Raw genomic sequence first — 20,059 nt, 5'->3', positions numbered from 1 at the left:
CATTTCGGTACTCTAAAAAAAAAAAAAGAAGAAAAAAGTTCCCAGTCCAAGTCTCGCGATATCTTAACCGGAACGTGACTCAAAATGGCGATGGAATACAAGCGCTAATTCACCAGCGGAGGGTCCCAGCTGCAAAAACCATGATTTAGTTAGTTATTTACACCCAGAGATGGCTATTCATCGAAAAGAATCGGCTTTGCGAAACAATTACCGTTGCAAATTTCGATATTGAACGATTTTACTCGCACAAGTTGCTGCTCAAACTCAGAAAGGAGAGGACAACTTCAAACAGGTAAAACGTCAACGGAAGCTAAGTTATTAGCATCCGAGCTAACATCCAGCAAAATGTAGCTCCCTTTAAGTTTATTTTATTTTTTTAAATATGCGCACATGCAAAGTTCCTTACGCTTCTTTTTTTTGCTTTGAAAGTGACACTTTAATATAAATATGTTAATGCTTGTGTGTTTTTTGGGAGCCGGTTTAGTTGTTATTCCGTCAAAGTGATAAACCCGCTTTCTTCAGAGCGCAGTGTTTGTATACACACAAATAATAAGAATATGTGTTTTAAACTGTCCATTGTTTGGGTTTTCTTTGGTGCTGCATGTTCTTTGTCTCTCTGAGAGTTTTACATTATCCATTTCAAACTTGGAAACATCAAATTCAGTGAGGTATCTCTGTGCACAGTGAGCTCATCTTTGCAGACTCATAAACCTGCAGAACCTCTTGTCAAGGTGCACAGGAGGATTTACCGCACTTCTCAGTTATTTTCACAAACTTACTGGCATTTTAAAATACAGTCACCCATACTGTAGGTCTGTGATTGATCTGCACTGCACTTGCACTTTAACTTATGTCAATACTGTCCATTTACGACTCTGTGTTTGCACATTTACATTTAATCTTCCATATTTAACCTTCCTATTTAAGACTAGTAATGCTTAGTTAAATCCTGGTTGTATATATTCACATTCTTTTTACATTTTTTAGTACTTATTTACTTTGTATTTAATATTAAATTTGCTAACATTGTGTTTTTTACTCATATTGTGTGTTTGGATAACCTGCTGCTGTAACGCCACAATTTCCCAGTTTGGGATCAATAAAGTAACTCTATTCTATTCTATTCTATTCTATTCTATTCTATTCTATTCTATCTACTGCTCAGCTTGAGCTTTAGGTCTGCAGTTCTTTCCCTGTGACATTGACACTTTCGTATACCTGCATGCCTACTAGGAAGATGAAGAGGAATTAATGTCAGACTCAGGACAAGTTGCTGTTACTGTCAGCTCCTTAGAGGGGATGTTGTGGGTTTTTTCTTCTTCTAATATTTGTGTCAGATTGCCTAAGAGTAAAAATGTTTGCTCAATTAGACCAAATCATTTTCTTGCACATTGCGTGTTGGGAGTTATCTAACAATCTGGCCCCTGAACCTCTCTCCAGATGCGTTCAGAGACAGGACGGAAACAGGGTAACGAGAAGCACTGTGAGTGGAAACTGTAGCGTACAACATCGTAGATCTACGTTTGGTCAATCAGCCTTCTCCATCAAAGGCTGCAAACTCCTGAACACACCTGAAATAAAATTAATCTCGGACTTAAAATCTTTTACAAAACAGGTGAAATGCTCAAAGCAAGCCAGAGCTGTACCCACTTTTAAATAGTATCTTCAAACTTAAACTGGTTTATAACATTTGTATTGTTGTACATGATCATTTTAATGTATCCTCATATCATGTTTTGGGGTTTTATGTAACTGAATGTTGGATATTTTAATCTGTTTGTTTACACAAAGGCCCAACTTGGAAATTAGCAATATCTATATACTCTTTATGCAGCACATCAGTTTCATTTATGTTAAGTTGCATTGTCCCTATTAAATAAATAAATTGAAACAAATCTAAATGACCTCTGATGAGCACCAGTTTGCCCCCTGCAGACAGAGGTATGACAGCTTGTTGAAAATGTTTTAAAATACTGAGCTGCAGTAAAGAACATGCTTTCTTATATTTATATTGGATGAGTGACTAAATCCATGCTACAAATGTGTCTTATTATGTCATGCTGTACCCAGTTGACCCTTTCTTTGTCATGTAACTTTAACTGTTTTCAACTTGTATTTTCACTAAATTCCTTCTAGCAAAGGGTGTTGCAAATTGGCACCTGCTATAAACACTTTGACACTTGCATCGGAGGGCTGTTTTCAGTTCATCTATGTATATTGTATCTGTCCCTATCGCGTAAACCATAAATAATAATAATTTACTATTCTCTTGCAAGGCTGTCCTTCGTAGTTAGGAGTTTGTGATTGTGACTTTCAGCATAATTGAGTTTGTTTTACTGTCTGTGAATTTGATAGAACTTATGACTATCCTACAGAGAAAATAGTGCTGCATAGGGAATGAATATGTGTCTCATTTAAAAACTGAATGTCTGTAGAATGTGGTTATTTTGTGTGTACGGTGATATTCATAGATCTTTATGCTTTGTTAGCCATGGCAGAGGAACGTCGGCAGAAGCAGTGCACGGTCATCTTGCCCACAGAGTCCATGAAGGCCGTGGCAGAGTCTGTGGGAGTGGGGCAGCTACAGGAGGAAAGCTGCGCAGCCCTGAGTGAAGAAGTTAGCTACAGGATAAAAGAAATTGCACAGGTAAAACACAGCCCAGCGCTGCAGATGTATAAAGTGTTTTTTGTGTCTTGCATAACTTAAACATTCTTTAATGCCTTGATTTATTCCAAATAAAATGAATTAACTTTACATTAATGTTTTTATTCCTTTGTCTTTCTCTTTTCTCTCTTATATGTAGGATGCTCTCAAATTCATGCATCATGGAAAGAGACGCAAATTAACCACCAGTGACATTGATAATGCATTAAAACTGAAAAATGTGGAGGTAAGTGAGAGACTGCATACTCTTAAGACCGTATTGTTTACAGCTTGATATAACCATCTTATGGACGTCAGTTGAAGGAGAGCATAACATTAGTCTTGTACTCGGTTTCCCCCCTCCCCTCTTTTAGCCACTGTACGGGTTCCAGTCACAAGAGTTTATACCTTTTCGCTTTGCAAGTGGTGGCGGAAGAGAGCTTCATTTCTACGAGGAAAAGGAAGTCGACCTCAGTGACATTATCAACACACCGCTCCCTAGAGTTCCACTAGATGTGTCTCTTAAAGGTACCCAGAGATTCCATATTAAACGTAATGTTATTGTTAAACTCAATAATTTAGTGTGTTTTTTTTTTCCAGTCCTGTATGTTTTTGATCTTATTTATAATGTTTGTCTGTTAATCCACAGCCCACTGGTTAAGTATTGAGGGGGTGCAGCCGTCTATTCCAGAAAATCCTCCACCTGGTGAGTCCCGTTTAAACTATCTTCTCTTTATACACCATGAATATTGAGGAAATACTCATTTTTTTCATATACCCTGCCTTGCAGCACCAAAAGAGCAACAAAAGGTTGAATCTACAGAGCCACTCAAAGTGGTCAAACCGGGTCAGGAGGAGGAAGGTGCGATTCAAGGCAAGGGTCAGGGGGCAACATCTGCTGATGGCAAAGGTCAGTATTTTGTGTTCAATGTTAAAATTGAAGCTTTTCTTTATGTTCTTCTCCTGCCCCAATTCCTTTACTTTCGTCTCCCCTTCCTTAATTTAAGGATCATGTTTATACCCTTAATCCTATGTTTATTTTGTCTTCTCTTTCAGGAAAGGATAAGGGTCTAATACGGTTGAAGCCACGCAGCACTCATGAGCTGTCTGTAGAACAGCAGCTCTACTACAAGGAAATCACAGAAGCATGTGTTGGATCCTGTGAAGCTAAGAGAGCTGTAAGTCGTGCCTGTACATTCTGTTACAAACATAGCTCTCTCATTTTGTCTTGACTCAATTCTGTACCGCGGTTGATTGAGCAGCTATAAATCGGATCTTAAATATTTGCATAGTTCTATTTTTTACTTTATGGGTTGTACTTTCTATTTTTATAGTTGTCTTGACTACGCAGACAGATGCCTCATGTTTTTCCATTGTACTTTGGTGTAGTGACAAAACAGCTAATTCTTGTTCTTATGCTGATAAACTACAGAAACTGTGACAATTATTTGTAACTCTGAAATGATGAAAAGTTGTTGTTTTTTTGTAACCATGTTCATCCTCTCTTTTTGTTTTTTTTAAAAATGTCTCCTCTTCTCCTCTAACAGGAAGCTCTGCAGAGTATTGCTACAGATCCTGGACTGTATCAAATGCTGCCAAGATTCAGCACATTCATATCTGAAGGAGTGAGCATCTTTTCCAACTTGTTGTATTTCTCTGAAACATAAATCACCTCTTACAAAAACAACAACAACAACAACGCATTTATTTTCCTGAAGTACTGACTCTACGCTCTCTTCAAAGGTTCGTGTAAATGTGGTGCAGAACAACTTGGCTCTTCTGATTTATCTCATGCGGATGGTCAAAGCTCTTATGGACAACCCCACGCTCTATTTAGAGAAATATGTAAGTAAATGTTTATATTTTGTTGGTATAAGCTCTTAAAAAAAACATACTTACTAATACTTTTCCTTTGTGTATTCCTAGCTGCACGAGCTCATCCCAGCTGTGGTGACGTGTATCGTGAGTAAGCAGCTGTGCTTGCGACCGGATGTCGACAACCACTGGGCTTTACGAGATTTTGCCGCTCGCCTCATGGCCCAAAGCTGTAAAACGTTCAGTACTACAACCAACAACATCCAGTCCCGTATTACCAAGACTTTCACCAAGGTAGGTTTTGTGCAGCACATTTGGGTTCGTGGGCGATCACTTGTAAAGATAAACGTTTGACCTCTGATTAAAACTCTTCAAACACTGAACCAGACTGACATGTTTCCTCAGAGCTGGTTGGATGATAAAACCCAGTGGACGACACGTTACGGCTGTATAGCTGGACTCGCTGAACTCGGATCAGATGTGAGTGTCATTTTTTATTTATTTTTTCCATGTGTCTTTATTGTTTTTTTTGTTCCTTTTAATCCGTCATCAATCTCCTGCTTTTGTCCCCTGCAGGTGATCAAGACGTTGATCCTTCCTCGGCTTTCTGTAGAGGGTACTCGCATCAAAGCCGTGATGGACGGACCAGTGGTGTCCAATATTGACAAGATTGGAGCTGACCACGTTCAAAGCCTCTTACTGGTAATACAATACATGTGGGGATAATTATAATTAAAAAGTCAATAATAATTCAATCAATTTAAGACATTATATATGAATAAAAATGCTATTTAGAGAGGTAGCTAGAAGTTCAGATATAATCGTACATAATATGTCTGGAAATACTGCAAAGTCTCAGCAGGTGCAGAGTAGATCTGAGTTATTTGTAAAATTAAACAGTTGATGAATTTCTCACAAATATGACATCAGTAATTCCTATCAAGCCTAAATGTGTGTTTCGTGTAAAAAAAAAACAACAACAACATGTTTTTATTTTGATAGAAACACTGTGCAGCTGTCATCGCCAAGATCCGACCTCAGCCTGACACGGTGGAGCAGTATCGGGCAGAATACGGTTACCTCGGACCCATGCTGTGCTCGCACGTAATGAAAGCCAGGACTCAAGCAGCACTGCAAGCTCAGCAGGTCAACAGGACCACACTAACAATCACCCAGGTACACCAGACACTCAGTGAAAATGTGCTTTAGTATAAATAACGGGATAAATATGCTGTGTGAGTCAATGAACACACAGCTGTGGGATGATTAATGATGAGGTTTTTTTTCTTCCTGCAGCCTCGCCCCACCCTCACCGTCTCACAAACTGGGATAAGTGGGTCGACCGGGCCTCGCACTCCAAGCATCATTAAGGTGCCGAGCTCCCTCACCCTGATGTCCCCTCGACCAGGGACCCCATCACAGCCTTCTCCCCCAGCCACAAAGTACATCGTCATGGCAACCAGTGCAGGAGCTTCCTCGACTCAGCAGGTGCTTCAATTTTTCAGTTTAACATCACAGTGTTGCTCTTCACGACCAATACAGGAAACCACCAGAGTGTATGTTAGTGAGCACAAGAAGAACTACAGAATAAAGACATGATAATACATGTTTAAATATTTTTTAAGGATTGTATGAAAACTTATTATAATAAATGATGGTATATACTTATTTTATTCACTTCGCCTTAAAGTACCACTTTCTCATATTCTTTTCTAATTTCCCTCTAGGTAATCACCCTCAGCTCTTCCCAGTCTGCCTCACCGGTCACCAGCACTGTTCCCAGTGCCACTTCCACCCTGCAGCCTCTGGTTAAACTGGAGTCCGGCGGTGGCCCCGGACTGACGGGTCAAAGACCGGTACAGAAGTACATCGTGGTGTCTCTGCCTTCGTCTGCCTCCTCCTCTTTGGAGTCTAAGAGCTCCATGCTGCCAACCTCAATCTCCTCAACCCAACTAGAAGCAGGGATGAAGCTTGAAAGGTCCGAGTCTCCTGGAGCGAGCACACAGTCGCCACACTGAGACTCGTTTAGGTAGTGGAACTTTTTTTTAACCATGCTGATGCAGCTGAACACACAAGGAGGTCTGCTTGGGCTGAATTTAGAGGAATGAACCCTGGAGTGGTATGAAGGGGGGATGTTTGAACTTTTGAACGGATTAAAAAAAAAAAAAGCAAATGTTTCCAGACATTGTAAATATGTTAATGCCCAATGAAAACTGAGGTCCCTCTGTGAGATCTGTTATGTTTCAGCTTATATTCTAATGATTTCATGTTCTTTTTTACTCTAAAATAAATCAGATTTTGTATGAAAAACGTTTATCTGGAGGATTGCTTTATTTTGAGCTGTCTGCTGTTAGCATCAAACTAAGATGTCTTAAACTTGTTTTCATGCTTTATTACAAGTGTACTCTCGTGTCTTCACTCATCACAAGTCACTTCAAACCCAATAGTCAATGGACTGTTCTTACTAAGTGTTTTTTTTTAGTGTTCAAACCACTCAAAGCACTTTTCCCCAACATGTCACATTCACACACTGATTGCAGATGATGTTATGTAAAGTGCCCGTTAGTATAAATCCCAATCATAAACATTCGCACCTCCCTGTCAATGCCACCTGGAGAAAAATGGGGTGCAGCGTCTGACTCAACATGTAAACTGGGATCAAACCACCAACCGTCCAGCTGACAGATGAACACCGACACTGAGCCACAGCTGTAAGTAATTATGTTGAATAAATATCTTATAGCCTACTTACTTCATGTCAGTTCACAGAACTTAAGTTGCATTGTATATAAAGACCACTGCATTAAGAATAATCAACTATGGCTTTTAACAGAAAGGGTGCTGATAATGACTATTTTGTAATAAAATGAAAATGAATACCACAGTGAAAGCAAGCTGAAATGAAGTTTAATTGAACTCCTGGGTTATATCTGATTTTCAAATGATAGGGGTTAACTACAACTCTCACTGTCTCATTACATCACATTAAGAAACTAACATTTCGCGGGGATTACACAGTAACTTCTTTTTTTATATCTGAAATCAAAAGATATTTAGTAAATGTATTTGCAATCGGATTTGGTTGATGTGTTATAAACAGAAAAACATTTCATGAGCGATAATTAAAATCAAATATTTTATTTTGAAGGCGACATTGCAGCACCGGTGTTACGGGGAGTTCTGCTGCCTTGTAAAAAAAAAATACTTCCATGGCGCGAAACGTTTAGAGGAGCAAATCCACTATCCAGAAATGCTCCCCGTAAGCACTTTCTATCAAACCTGAACTTAGTCATTGTCTGACAATGGGAAGCAATGAGTAACAAACCTTTATTTTGGATGTTAGGAGAAGGTTGCAGTGACGCTGCGCATGCGTAGAGCCCCCCCCCCCCTCAATAGCAACTGCAATAGGTAGCACTTTTCGCCAGAACACCTGAACCTTTTCCTGTGTGTTTGCGGTGTCCAACGCGGTTACACTTTACTTTTATTTGACCACCCTTCAGTTCAGAAGAACAAGACAGAGTTAAGAGTTACTTTCAGTATATGAGAAGCTGTTTCTGTCGTTTCCGCAGACATGAATTTTAAAATACGGGCCGCGACGAAAGAAGACTGCAAAGAAATATCAAGAATGATCTTGGTGAGTGACAGACCCGGGTTGTTGTAACTGAGCATGCTCCTCTCTTAAAGCTGTTCTGAATCATGCATGCTTTGCTGTAATGATTGTAATAACAAATAAGAACTCCCTCTTTTTCGCAGGAGTTGGCAGTCTTTGAAAAAATGCCTGACCAGGTGAAGATATCTCATGAAGGTAAATCTGCTCTTATTTCCCTGACCCTGACTTCAAATAAGTTTGATTAAAAGTATTATGAGGTCAGATATTGAAAAGGATTATTTAGCCAGTATCTCAGCCATAAATGCATCCATTGTTTAACCAGACAACACGCTTAAATTATTATTTTTTTAGCATTTTTAAGCCCAGATAAAACTTTAAATAGCACATTAAAGATGTCAGTGTTTTATTGGGAGTTTCCCAAGAAGCCATGCCATTAAGTAAATATGCAACTGATTGGTCCTGGATTTGCATTTTTGTATCTGAAGCCTGCAAAGTGCAGTGTGACATCAGTTAAAGAATAAGCTCAGAAACACTTAGTAACTAGACATATTTAAAAACAGGTTAATGGAGAACTTCACCAAAACCTGGTCATATGTGTGGGCAGGATTTTCTTGATTTTCTCCTGATACAAACCCTCTCTTTGAGGTGTATCATAGATTGCTAAATGGTTGAACAAGACTGAACAAAGTCTGCTGGAATATTTGCAATACTACTCCTGTCCTTTTAAAGGTACATCCTGGTATTTTTACCACTAGCTGTGTTGTTGGGCAATATTTAAACTATCAGGCTGGAATAGTTTGTGTATCGTGTTGTGCTTCGTCCTGAGCACATTTCTGCTAACTGAAGATAATGCGTCAAATCAACATGTGGAGGATACGTACCATGAAGGGGAAGCGATGCACCCAATAGAGAGGAAAAGAAGGAGACTGCAAGCAGATACGGATTTGGCACATTCAGGACATGACTATTAAAAGGTAGGAAAGGCAGCAAGTATATTCAACTTAAGGACTAGTTCACCTGAAACCTTCAGCATAAGAGCTTTTCATTTGTTTTTAAAATGGAGAGTAGATAGATTGTATCCACAGCTGGAGCGATGTTATTCCTTTACATGTTGGTTGCATGAAGGCATATTTTGTAGCATCGTCACCATGTGCTGGGGCGTTAAGTTGTAAATTAAAGTATGTACGAACACATATGACTTTCAGTGAAAAGATAAAAACGGTAAATTATGTGTTTTTGCTTGACTCAAGAACTGGAGCGTGATGGTTTCTGCCAGAATCCCTTCTTTGAGTGTCTTGTTGCAGAAGTGCCTGAGGAGAATAAATCTAAAGAAGGTAAGGAGTTGATCGAGGTTTTCTCTGTTGTTGTAATGGTTGTCAGCCCGCCGTGAACTTGTCTGCATCATACCCAGAAAACAAAAGTCCTGTATCTTTGCTGTTGAGAGATGCCAACTTATTCCACTGTATTTTGCATTAATTTCAATATTTCAGATGTTCTTTCTTTCCTCGTTTGAAATGCATTTGACTTTTTCCCCTTTAGGATTCACAGTGGTCGGATACGCTCTTTACTTTTACACCTACAGTACTTGGAAGGGACGGTCAGTATATTTGGAGGACTTGTACGTGATGCCAGAATTCAGAGGTAACATTTGCCTTGAAGTTAGGTCAAGAAAGCATTGGGGAAAAATGTATTGGGGAGCTGCATGGTTCATCATTTCATTAAACAAATCTTGATCTTACTTTTTTTTTTTTTAATCATTTTCCTTACAGGAAATGGGATCGGCAAGGGTTTACTGAGCAAAGTGGCAGAGGTTAGAAGGTTTTTTTTTCTGGTCGTTGACAGTATTATTATAGGAAAGTTTGGTTGTGTGATAAAATTGTGACTTTTTCTAAAGATCACTTCTTTGTGGATATCTGTTTGACGTACACTTTGCTGTGTGACGATGATGCAGCATGATAAGCAGAAGAGGCTCTCTTTCTGTTCAGGTGGGGAAAAAGAAGCAGTGTGTGCGGCTGCAGTTGTCGGTGTTGGACTGGAATACTCCTGCTCGGGACTTCTACGCTGCTAAAGGAGCTCTGGATCTCACTGACAGTGAAGGCTGGCACTTCATACGATTTGATAACCAAAACCTGGACCATTTAGCAAATGAAGCACCAAAAGATTGAAATATGAAACAAATGTGACTGGTATATATGTTTTTTTTTATCTTTTGTAAGGCTCGGCCAAAATAAGCTTCACAGCCATGTCTATCATGGTTGCAGTTCAGTGCAGAGTTAAAATTTACAAATCTGTTTGCAGACAGAATTTTCTTTACAATCCCCCCCCCCCCAAAAAATATAATAATAATAATAATAAAAAGATCAACATTTGCTTATTATCAGTCCAGCTCTGAGGTCCTTTTCACTTTTGAAGGATCTAGTGACACTGTATGAAATGTTAAGTCCAGGTTTCCAGCAGCACAGTGATTTCTTTTAGTAAATCAAAGCCAGGATGTGATACCATGTCACTCCAGTAGGTGGCGTATTGAACCAACAGACTTTATGCTCGTAGTTTTTGTACCCGTTCTTCCTGATGCTGAAAAACCGTCTACATGAGATGAAGTACGGTCAAGGCAACTTTTGATGGTTTGTATAGATGCATTTTCTTTAAATTTGTCCATTTGTTGACATCAAATCCTTTTTCACTAAATGCATAAAAAACATCCAGCCCTGTGTATATATCTGTCTATATCTCTCATTAACATTCCCATCATTTAGTGCAGTCAGGTACTGGTCATAATGTTTATTGAGTATAATAACAAACAAAAATCTACTGAAGCACATCACCCAGAAGAGACCATATAACAATTTACAATGAGTATACATGTGTCAAAAGGCATTAAAACACACAAAACATACAACAGCTTTTTGTCTTTTCTTTTTTACATTGTTTAAACAGAGACCATCAAGTTTTCTGCACCCAAAAGTCACAGATTCAGAATATTCTCCTTGATATAGAAACAACAGCACAATATTAAATACCTCTTGTTTATATAATGTAAGCCAATTTATATATCAGGTTCTTTGCGGAAATTTTTAGGATAGATTTTTTAGCTTCTAACCTTTATGGACACTCAATGGTTATTTACACTACAGGTGTCAGGATTATTCTACATGTAGCATAGCCTCAAGGAGTGCCTTTACAAAAGGTATGCAACACACATCTTACTCAACCAAGGGCACATGACAATCACAACACTATGTACTTTTGTTATGTACACTTTGGAACATAAACATAAGAACAGTCGTAAAAGAGTTTAAGGTCATCTAAGCATTAGAGAATGTCGAGTGCAATGTAGTCCTATTCCTGGATAAAGTAAAATAAGTTAAAATAGTGCATAAGAAACATTTTGAAAGTTTGGATATAAAAAAGTTATAGAATTAGTCCTTTATCAAAATTCCCACCATATTCTACATATAATATGAGTATGTATATGCATATATCCATTATATAACTCAGACTCATTCTGAGTCGTAGCCACTTTGAACGTAAAAATGTTGCAGTTTGTTTTGTTTAGCTATAAAGTAGACCATATCAAAAACTCACAGGCATCACTAAAGTTTGAGAACGTATGAAACCAGTATATCAAAGTTATATATCAGTATATCAAGTTTCCTGCTGTTAAAAAACGTTACAGTGATCATGGGCCTGTTCTACATCGTTAATGCTGCCCTCACATGATGCATTTAGAATACTATCATTGCTCATTTTCTCTCAATCTGTTCAATTGACTTCAACGCAGCAGGCTTTTCTTCTGACACAGTCGCCTCTCAGACATAAGCGTTTCTCCCATAATAGCTTGGGGCTGACTGAGATGCTGCCACGGCTGACGGCGCATGTCCTCTGGAAGTTGGCTGGTATTGGTATGGCCTAAAACAAAGAAATGAAAGTGCATACATTTAGAGAGCATGCACCTCTACCATTGTACTCACTGAACTGCTATTAAGCGTTTTAGCAAAGGATACTCACACTTTTTCATTGTCAGATTTGAATCTGCACGAACACATCAGACAGGAACCTCCACAGAGGGCGAGTGTGGCTGAACACCAGCCAATGTACAAGCCCTCTCCAATCTCATACCTGTGATACAGTAACACAGGTGTTTCAATGTGTCATCTTTAAAATAACAGCATGAGTTATTTCAGCTTATGACTGAGTGCTGACACAGAATATATTGACTTACTTTGTCCCTGGATAAAACTGGTCAAAGAACTGCTGTGTGATGTTGGCTGCATACCAGGACACAGCAATCATGGTGCAAATCCCTAGAACAGAAAAACATTGTGTACTTAAGACCTTAAGTGTTTTCTCAATGGTCCCAATGTACACTGTTACAAGCTAAGATCAAATGGACGGAGTCAGAAACTTTTCAGAGTTTGAACAGTGTGTGGAGAGTAAAGTATAGAAATGTAGATCCAATTTCCACCAGTGATTTTCATGCAATATTATAGAATAATTTCGGAGTCAGACATGAAGCAAAGGCACCCGCCAACAACTGCATGAATCAGCTTCTTTATGACCACTCTACACGCTCCTATTGTCATTTCATGATAGATGCTGCCACTATCCAAATAAAGTTTAATAGATAAAGCAGTAAGAGTCTTTTCAACAGAACTAAGTACTTTGGTAATCATTCACTGTTGTAAATAGTGTGAACCAATTCAAATAACTTCAGTAATGCCATGCTTTTGTGCGTCAGGAGAATTGTTAGAGTAATGATAACCTTTTGAACTGGTGAACCACTTGTAAATATGTTAATGCCCAATGAAAACCGAGGTCCCTCTGTGAGATCTGTGATGTTTCAGCTTATATTCTAATGATTTCATGTTCTTTTTTACTCTAAAATAAATCAGATTTTGTATGAAAACGTTTATATGGAGGATTGCTTTATTTTGAGCTGTCTGCCGTTAGCGTCAAACTAAGATGTCTTAAACTTGTTTTTCATGCTTTATTACAAGTGTACTCCCGTGTCTTCACTCATGAGTTTTGTTTTTAGATGAGGTTTGACTCTTTGTCTTAAATGAGTTTCACGTACTGTATGTCTCATTGAAAACAATGGAGAGAATATATTTAAAAAATGTCAGATTTGTTGATCCTTTCCAAAGAGTTACACATAGGGACTTGGAAGTGACTTCTAGCCCAATATTTTCATGCATTTTTCATAACATTACCTTTAAATCTATCCCCAAGTCTTTACCTTGTAAAAGGAAGAACACTCCACCAATTGCAGCTATCCTCCCCTTCAGGATGTAGTTTTCTCCTCCTATTTTTGAGCATTGCATTCCTATGAGAGTTGCCACAAGACCAAACGTCCCAAACACAATGGCGGCGATCATGAGTGCCCGAGAGGCTTGAATGTAACCTGTGGGAAGACAAAAAGAAGCAATACGTTTATCATTGCATGTGGTCCATAGACACGTACATATTTTATGCTAATACAACTCATATTTTTACAATTATTACTGGTTTTGTAACTATAGATCTGTTTTGTTCATTGTTGTTGTTTTGTCTTTATCCATCTATTTCTTTCTGCATCTTTCGCTATCCCACCTTCCAAGCCCAACACAGTTTTGGCAGATTGCTGTTCGACAAAAGTCGGGTTCTGCTCGAGGTTACTTCCTGTTTAAAGGCAGTTTTTCCTTGCCACGGTTACTTTGCTAATTGTTGCTTAGTGCTTTGCTCAGGGTGGATTCATGTTGAGTCTTTGTAAATATTATAATGGTACGGCCTAGACCATGATTAATGTCCCTTAGAACTGCATAGATGACTGTGGCTGAACAAATCTTTTCTGTCACTTGATGTTCTGATGTTTTATATATTGTATTCTGGTCTGCCTGAGTCTGTGATCCATGTTTGTCTATCCCCTTGTCACATAAATTAAAGTTCTGGATTTAAAATACAGCTTTAGCAGCAATACGAAATTGAAAATACTTTTTATTCAATCCATCCAAGCATTTGGATTCTCAAACAGAAACATTGTCATTTTTTTAACGTAATTTCTTAGCTTCGGTGAAAAGTGTGCCTTAAAGGCTTTATATACGATTTTTTGATCCAGCAGGTGTCGCCTTTGAGCACCAGCATGAAACCAAAACAACTCGCGCTGCATTGTTGTGTTAGCATGCTAATGCTAGCGATCTTTATTATGCTGGTATCTTCACACTGCATGTAAATTTACCTGAAATGAGCGTGATCTAGAAACACAGTTAAGCAGTGAGTACAGTATGTTATTCTTCTTTTCTCTAGTCCCTCAATTAAACAACTTTTATACACGAGGGGAGGAGTCAGCCGCCGTCCTGGCGATGTAAACAAACTGAAGATATGACTCGGAAACATCACAGACAGTGGGACTCGGGTGTTACACCCATTGTAGACAGTCATTACTCACAGAGTTATTTTGCCTTAATAAAGTTATTAGTATACAGAGATATACTTGATTTATATTATATTTAAGTTTGAAAAATCGCATATAAAGCCTTTAAAGATATAAATCTGCTCCCTGCACTGATCTGTCCAACTGTCTGATTTCGTCCTTCATGACTAATGGGCTTTACAAAAGATTTTCCACAGGGCTTTAGACCAGGGCTGGGCATCCAGCTTTATTTTTTTTATGACTTTGCAGACACAGTCTTATCATCTTGGTAAATGTTTACATTAATACATAACAAGTAATACGTAACCCCCTAGATGTATAAGTGGGTAAACAATGACCCGGGGAGGTTGTTTTTGTGCAATATCTTTGTAATTAAAAGTTGCTATCATATTCCAAGTATTCCGGGGAAAAATGTTTCTGTTGTCATCTTAATAATTAACCTATCTTTCATACATTTTACATGTCGTTTTTGTATTACCAGTCCAAGCTTCCATAAGTGGGTCAAAAATGATCTGCATGCATTTCCTTTGGAATATCATGGTAACCCTTATCAACTGTGGCTATCACAGGGACATATTTCTAAAAGTGTCACCCACCATCACCGTACACTGCAAGGTCTGATACATATCAGGATTCTCTCCATTTTTACCTCAGAAAGTCATCAAATTGATCTAATTCAATATTACAACATTGATGTGTGTGTGTGTGTGTGTGTGTGTATCAACAGTCATTGTGAACAAAAGTATTTGTAAACATGTATCAACAAACTAGCTTATCATTGAGTTAGCCTGCACTATCTAACTAACTAAGCTATAGCTAATATAAGCTGATAATACTGTATGAAGTGTGTGTGTGTGTGTGTGTGTGTGTGTGTGTGTGTGTGTGTGTGTGTGTGTGTGTGTGTGTGTGTGTGTGTGCATGTCATACATTCATTGTGTAAATAAATATCTGTTATCCTTTATGGTTTATTCAAGAGTTAGCTAACTAAGCTAGCTAAGATAACTGTATTTGTTGTGTGTGTGTGTGTGTGTGTGTGTGTGTGTGTGTGTGTGTGTGTGTGTGTGTGTGTCATTGTGCCTTTATTTATATATACAAAGGCCCTACTAGTGACAAGAGTTGGAAATAAGCACTAGCTATAAACTCGCTATGCAGCACATCACTGTCAGGTTTTGTACTGAAAAAAATGTTAAACTGCATCGTCCCTATTAAATAAAAATACTTTAAATTATTTAACATCAAAACGTTTGCTTGTCAATCAAAGACATTCACCTTCCTTCTTTTGGTTTTTCCTCACACACAAAATACAAAATAATTCTTTAATGAAATAACATGGTGTTGACCAAAATATGTTACTGAATACAACACAAGTGAATATTATTAACCAGAATGACAAAAAATGCATATAAACACATTGATTCTAGTAGGGGTAATTTCTGACCCCCTTATGGGAGAGGGTCGGATCCAATCACATGTGTATTATAGGGTTAAGAAGAGAGTTTATGTAGTTGTTAGGGTGGAATAATAGGAATTGAGTGTATTCTATTGTTCTTAGATTTCCTCAATACATTATTTTTGTCCGGGTTTTTTTTTTATGGTTCTTGCTTGTCCTCTTTCGCCCTCTCATATCTTATATTACTCCTTTTCACTACTGATTATAGCAGCTACAGTAAGAGATACTGATAGCTTTTATTGCTACACCAAGGCGCCACCTATATCAAGAAAACAAAAGCATACATCTATTTATCCAACCCTTGAGGTTTGAATTTTGTTAAAATTCATAAATAGATTTTATATTTTGGGCTTAGGTAGTACCCTTATTAAAATGTATTGTATGGTTTTTTTTTTTAAATAAGTTTTTCAAGGAGAAAAATTGTTCTTGTTTTCGAAATTACATTTTTTCAAGCTTGTTTCCTTGTGTGGGTTAAAACGCAATTGAGATTGATAAGATGTAATAAACAACTAAATCTGTGTTGGCAACATACCATTAAGTGCGAGCAAAGATGGAAAATCCCTGCAGTTGTGAACCCCCGTCGAGTCAGTAGCACAGGACATCCATAGGTTTTCATAGATGGTTGATGTGGTGATAACGTTACCATCCACTGAGGAGACCTTCCAGTATCGATTTGGAAGAGCAACACCAACCATCAGCCAGGCCAGAAACCCAAAGAAGAAAGCCACAACTTCTACTATCGCATTCATATTTTCTTGTTTCTGACCAACCCCGTCAAGTTATCCAAAGAGAAAAAGACTTTCTAAAAAAATTTGACAATCCGAGTTATCTATCTTCACAAACGTGTGGATTTGGTCGTCCTACAGCCTCAGTGTGCCAGAACAGTTCCTACCAACCCATGAGCTAAGATGCTGGCGAAAACTACAAATCAATGATTAATTCCAAATAGCCCACTCGTGATTTCCCCTTTTATTCCCAACTCTATTGAACCTATTCAAAGTCTCCAAATGTTTACCCACCTTAAGAGAAAACAGAGCAGCGAAGTCCAACGTCTATAGACTTAAGCCATTTGTCACCTTTTGACATTTGCTTTGAACACTGTGTCAATAATATGAAAACATTATTAATGGGATTGGAGTCAGGTTTTGGCTCCTCACTTGACCCTGAGTCTGAAGGAAGATGGGAGGACTTTTTTGGTGTTGGGGGTTGAGGGAGCATGGTTGATCCTCTGAGGACCAGTTCTGTGGTCCCTCTGATAATCCTGTTTGCTTGGCCTAAAATACTTGTCTTAATTGGGTTTAACAAATATAATGTTCACTAATAGGCCTTTATCGTCATGGTAATTAAATATCTTTTTTCAACTAATCCAAAATCATCTTACTCTATTCCAAAATGGTACAAAACAGTTTGTACCATTTTGACTCAACGTTTACCTAATGAACACCTCTGATTAGAATGGTTTTATGCTGGATTAATGCATGTTTTTAGAGAGAACACGACCCAACAATGAAGCTCTCCTGGGAAAATCTTGACTTAACTGCTTACAAGATACCATGACCAAAATTAAGATAGTTTGTGTTGAAAATAACAAACAGTAAAGGTACCATGGAAAAAGGAGTACCTGTCAAATGATAATCTTAAACCCCTATAATGTTTGTGAAGTATTTTATACATACAAGAGACTGTTTACTCTTAAAATAACTACCATTGATACAATTTAAAGCTGAATTTTTTTTAAATTTGATCTCTTAAACAGCCTAAAAAAAACAGAAGTTAGAAGTTCACAAACTGTACTAGTGTATGGACCAGCTACAGCTTTTTTAGATTACAATACAGAAATGATAGGTAGATTTATTGCCTAGAAGGTTTTACAAACTGGTTTGTACCTTGGTCCACTGGTGAATAAAAGTAAAAAATAAATTTGAAGAATTGGTCCAGGCATTGCTTTATGAATTGCATTAGGAATGTGTGGTTTATATGCATTGTTTGTAGAAACTTTGTTTCTTGGAAAAGTGCATGCCTTAACCAGCCAAAGAATAATAATCTTCATTTTTGTTCAGATGTATTTTTCTGATTTCTTGATTTTTGTCTTTGGTGCTTTGTGATTCTGTATAAATATGTAGTTTAAGAATAATAATAATAATTTAGTTGGAAAAACAGTACATACCTTAATCAACCAAAGACTGATAGGCTTTCTACCTTTGACTTTGAAGATTAGAAAATGCATAGTCAGCCATTACATAAAGTTTAAGCCTCGTGAAAAAAATATATAGATAACTCATCTTGTAAAATATAGTTGTTATCAACCAAGCAATCTGTTATGAGCGGTATCTGTCCAATTTTAACTCTGTTTGAATGTGTGATCTTATGATAATCTTACAATACCGTAAGTAAATTGTACTTTAACTTACCAGGGAGAGCAAAAAGGGATGGAAAGTCTCGACAGTTATAGATCCCTGTTGAATCACTTGCACAAGACATCCAGAGGTTCTCATAGATAGTGGAAGTGGTAATCACGCTGCCTTCTGTGGAAGATTCTTTCCAATACTGATCTTGCAGTGATACTAAAATCAATATCCAGCTTGAAAAACCTAGGAAAAGTGCTACAACCTCGATGATCTCTTGCATCTTGAAAGTAGTTGTCTAATAGAAACTAACAAAACAAATAGATATTCTAGATATTCTGTGAGGAGCTCTGTTCGCAACCCCTATATATCTGATATACATTATGGGAGTGTGAGAGCTGACTCAGGACTTTTTTTCTCGTCCACTCAAACCTGGACTAATTTGAACATTGATTTATTGGCTGTAGCTACATTAATAGTCCGCCTTAAATTAATGACATTTCACGTGCCTGGCATATTACCATAGAAATGTATCTTATCTCCTTGCCCTTCCCCCCTAAGCTGTAATATTTATTCTGTTTTGTCCGCATTGACCTCCCTACTTAAAGGGAAAGTTCACCTAAAATGAAACAGAAGTTCCTTTTGAGACCTTTTTCTTTTAGACCTTTTGGTTGAGAATATAATCTTATTCACCCATAAAATAATATTAGTCGGTAAATAAATAAATATCTTTGGTTGTCCAAGTTGAGTTTTAAAATTTAACATATCATGTAATGGAGAAAATCTTTGTTCAGGTATCCACAAAACTATATTTAGAATATGATTCAAGCCTGGGTATAGTAACATGCTGTCAGTAAAAGCTGTTTAAATAATGTGTCAGGTGTATAAATTTGAACAGTCAGTATTTGTGTACTCTGTAATCTCACTGAGTTTCGATGAGGTCACTGCTTTAATATAGTCCCATGAATCAGTAAGATTGATTTTATGACTAAGATTTCAGCGCTTTGTCTTTTTCTCTCAAACACAGATATAGACAGCAAAACTGAAAAATCTGTGATTTACAATTATTGGTTTCTCTGCTGATCATTGAACTCAGTTGAGTTTAATTTGACTGGGAACAGATTTTAAATGCAAGCTGCAGAGAACTTCCCTGACTTGAGTCAACCTTCGATAATAATTATATAGTCAAGATAAATAATTAAAGTTTTACAGGAAGAAGCAGAATCAACAAAAGGTCTAAGGTGCCTTTAAGCTAATGCTCAGAGAAGCAACATAACAAGGGAAAAATAAATTACCAAAAGAGAGTAGTCTGCTTAAATTTATAGGGGTTCTTCTAGAAGTCCTGACTCAGAAAATAAATTCAAATGCCTGATGTTAAAGAATGAAAGGTCACCACAGGCGCTCACTGTGGAAACCATACTTTGTTTAGCATCTTACTTTGAAATAAGAAACTGGAAATACATAATTAACAACTGTATAAATACAAACATGATTTATTAGTAGAGAATTACACCATAATTACAACCAAATATGGCAAAGAAATACATAGAGCCATAATTCTGTGTTCAACAATTTTCCCTTTTGTCCTTTAGGTCAAAGCTAACCTTGATTTTTCAGAAGGGGCCATGAGGCTCTAACTTGCCTTAATAAAGGCTTGTGGAAAAGTTCCACCTCTTAACATGTAGATAACATAATTAGTTAAGCAGATATTTTAGTAGTATAAATATGAAGTGTTGGAGATCATCTGAAGTCGAAGTGTTCTTTAGTATTGGCACATTCAGTTTGA

The 20,059-nt window shown here is 37.6% G+C and overlaps 3 protein-coding genes across 4 annotated transcripts; 2 read left to right on the top strand and 1 right to left on the bottom strand.

Annotated features, from left to right (window-relative positions):
* Nucleotides 1-70: 70 nt before the first annotated feature.
* Nucleotides 71-6,773, top strand: taf6 (TAF6 RNA polymerase II, TATA box binding protein (TBP)-associated factor). The gene is made up of 15 exons (XM_020646172.3): nucleotides 71-292; nucleotides 2,490-2,647; nucleotides 2,805-2,891; nucleotides 3,019-3,172; nucleotides 3,294-3,350; nucleotides 3,435-3,554; nucleotides 3,701-3,822; nucleotides 4,192-4,269; nucleotides 4,388-4,489; nucleotides 4,571-4,753; nucleotides 4,865-4,939; nucleotides 5,036-5,161; nucleotides 5,462-5,635; nucleotides 5,756-5,947; nucleotides 6,187-6,773. The coding sequence occupies exons 2-15, from the start codon at nucleotides 2,492-2,494 to the stop codon at nucleotides 6,475-6,477; spliced, it is 1,917 nt and encodes a 638-aa protein (XP_020501828.1). The 5' UTR covers nucleotides 71-292; nucleotides 2,490-2,491; the 3' UTR covers nucleotides 6,478-6,773.
* A 1,100-nt stretch (nucleotides 6,774-7,873) lies between these two features.
* sat2b (spermidine/spermine N1-acetyltransferase family member 2b) lies at nucleotides 7,874-10,968 on the top strand. Its single transcript, XM_020646170.3, has 6 exons — nucleotides 7,874-8,093; nucleotides 8,213-8,264; nucleotides 9,320-9,403; nucleotides 9,609-9,710; nucleotides 9,839-9,879; nucleotides 10,055-10,968. The coding sequence occupies exons 1-6, from the start codon at nucleotides 8,031-8,033 to the stop codon at nucleotides 10,232-10,234; spliced, it is 522 nt and encodes a 173-aa protein (XP_020501826.1). The 5' UTR covers nucleotides 7,874-8,030; the 3' UTR covers nucleotides 10,235-10,968.
* Nucleotides 10,969-11,463: 495 nt separating this feature from the next.
* LOC109993264 (claudin-15) lies at nucleotides 11,464-18,753 on the bottom strand. 2 transcript variants are annotated; one of them, XM_020646168.3, is made up of 5 exons: nucleotides 18,340-18,753; nucleotides 13,306-13,470; nucleotides 12,292-12,373; nucleotides 12,078-12,188; nucleotides 11,464-11,978 (listed from the first exon to the last, which is right to left on the bottom strand). In XM_020646168.3, exons 1-5 carry the CDS (start codon nucleotides 18,554-18,556, stop codon nucleotides 11,879-11,881), a joined length of 675 nt encoding a protein of 224 aa, XP_020501824.2. In that variant the 5' UTR covers nucleotides 18,557-18,753; the 3' UTR covers nucleotides 11,464-11,878. The 2 variants fall into 2 exon arrangements, with proteins under 2 accessions (XP_020501824.2, XP_020501825.1); XM_020646169.3 differs by lacking the exon at nucleotides 18,340-18,753 and adding an exon at nucleotides 16,461-16,885.
* Between the last annotated feature and the right edge of the window lie 1,306 nt (nucleotides 18,754-20,059).

This window comes from Labrus bergylta, chromosome 14, assembly GCF_963930695.1.
Source record: "Labrus bergylta chromosome 14, fLabBer1.1, whole genome shotgun sequence".
Classification (NCBI taxonomy): domain Eukaryota; kingdom Metazoa; phylum Chordata; class Actinopteri; order Labriformes; family Labridae; genus Labrus; species Labrus bergylta.
This window is presented reverse-complemented; position numbering and strand designations above follow the sequence as displayed.

Bases quoted from the DNA above. Each gene is read 5' to 3' on its own strand.
- taf6 (XM_020646172.3), top strand. From the start codon at position 2,492: ATGGCAGAGGAACGTCGGCAGAAGCAGTGCACGGTCATCTTGCCCACA. The intron at 3,823-4,191 runs GTAAGTCGTGCC...CTCCTCTAACAG, and splicing joins CCTGTGAAGCTAAGAGAGCT to GAAGCTCTGCAGAGTATTGC. The intron at 5,636-5,755 runs GTACACCAGACA...TTCTTCCTGCAG, and splicing joins CCACACTAACAATCACCCAG to CCTCGCCCCACCCTCACCGT.
- sat2b (XM_020646170.3), top strand. From the start codon at position 8,031: ATGAATTTTAAAATACGGGCCGCGACGAAAGAAGACTGCAAAGAAATA. The intron at 9,711-9,838 runs GTAACATTTGCC...TTTTCCTTACAG, and splicing joins CGTGATGCCAGAATTCAGAG to GAAATGGGATCGGCAAGGGT. The intron at 9,880-10,054 runs GTTAGAAGGTTT...CTTTCTGTTCAG, and splicing joins TACTGAGCAAAGTGGCAGAG to GTGGGGAAAAAGAAGCAGTG.
- LOC109993264 (XM_020646168.3), bottom strand. From the start codon at position 18,556: ATGCAAGAGATCATCGAGGTTGTAGCACTTTTCCTAGGTTTTTCAAGC. The intron at 12,189-12,291 runs GTAAGTCAATAT...ACTGTATCACAG, and splicing joins CAGTTTTATCCAGGGACAAA to GTATGAGATTGGAGAGGGCT. The intron at 11,979-12,077 runs GTGAGTATCCTT...TCTTTGTTTTAG, and splicing joins AAATCTGACAATGAAAAAGT to GCCATACCAATACCAGCCAA.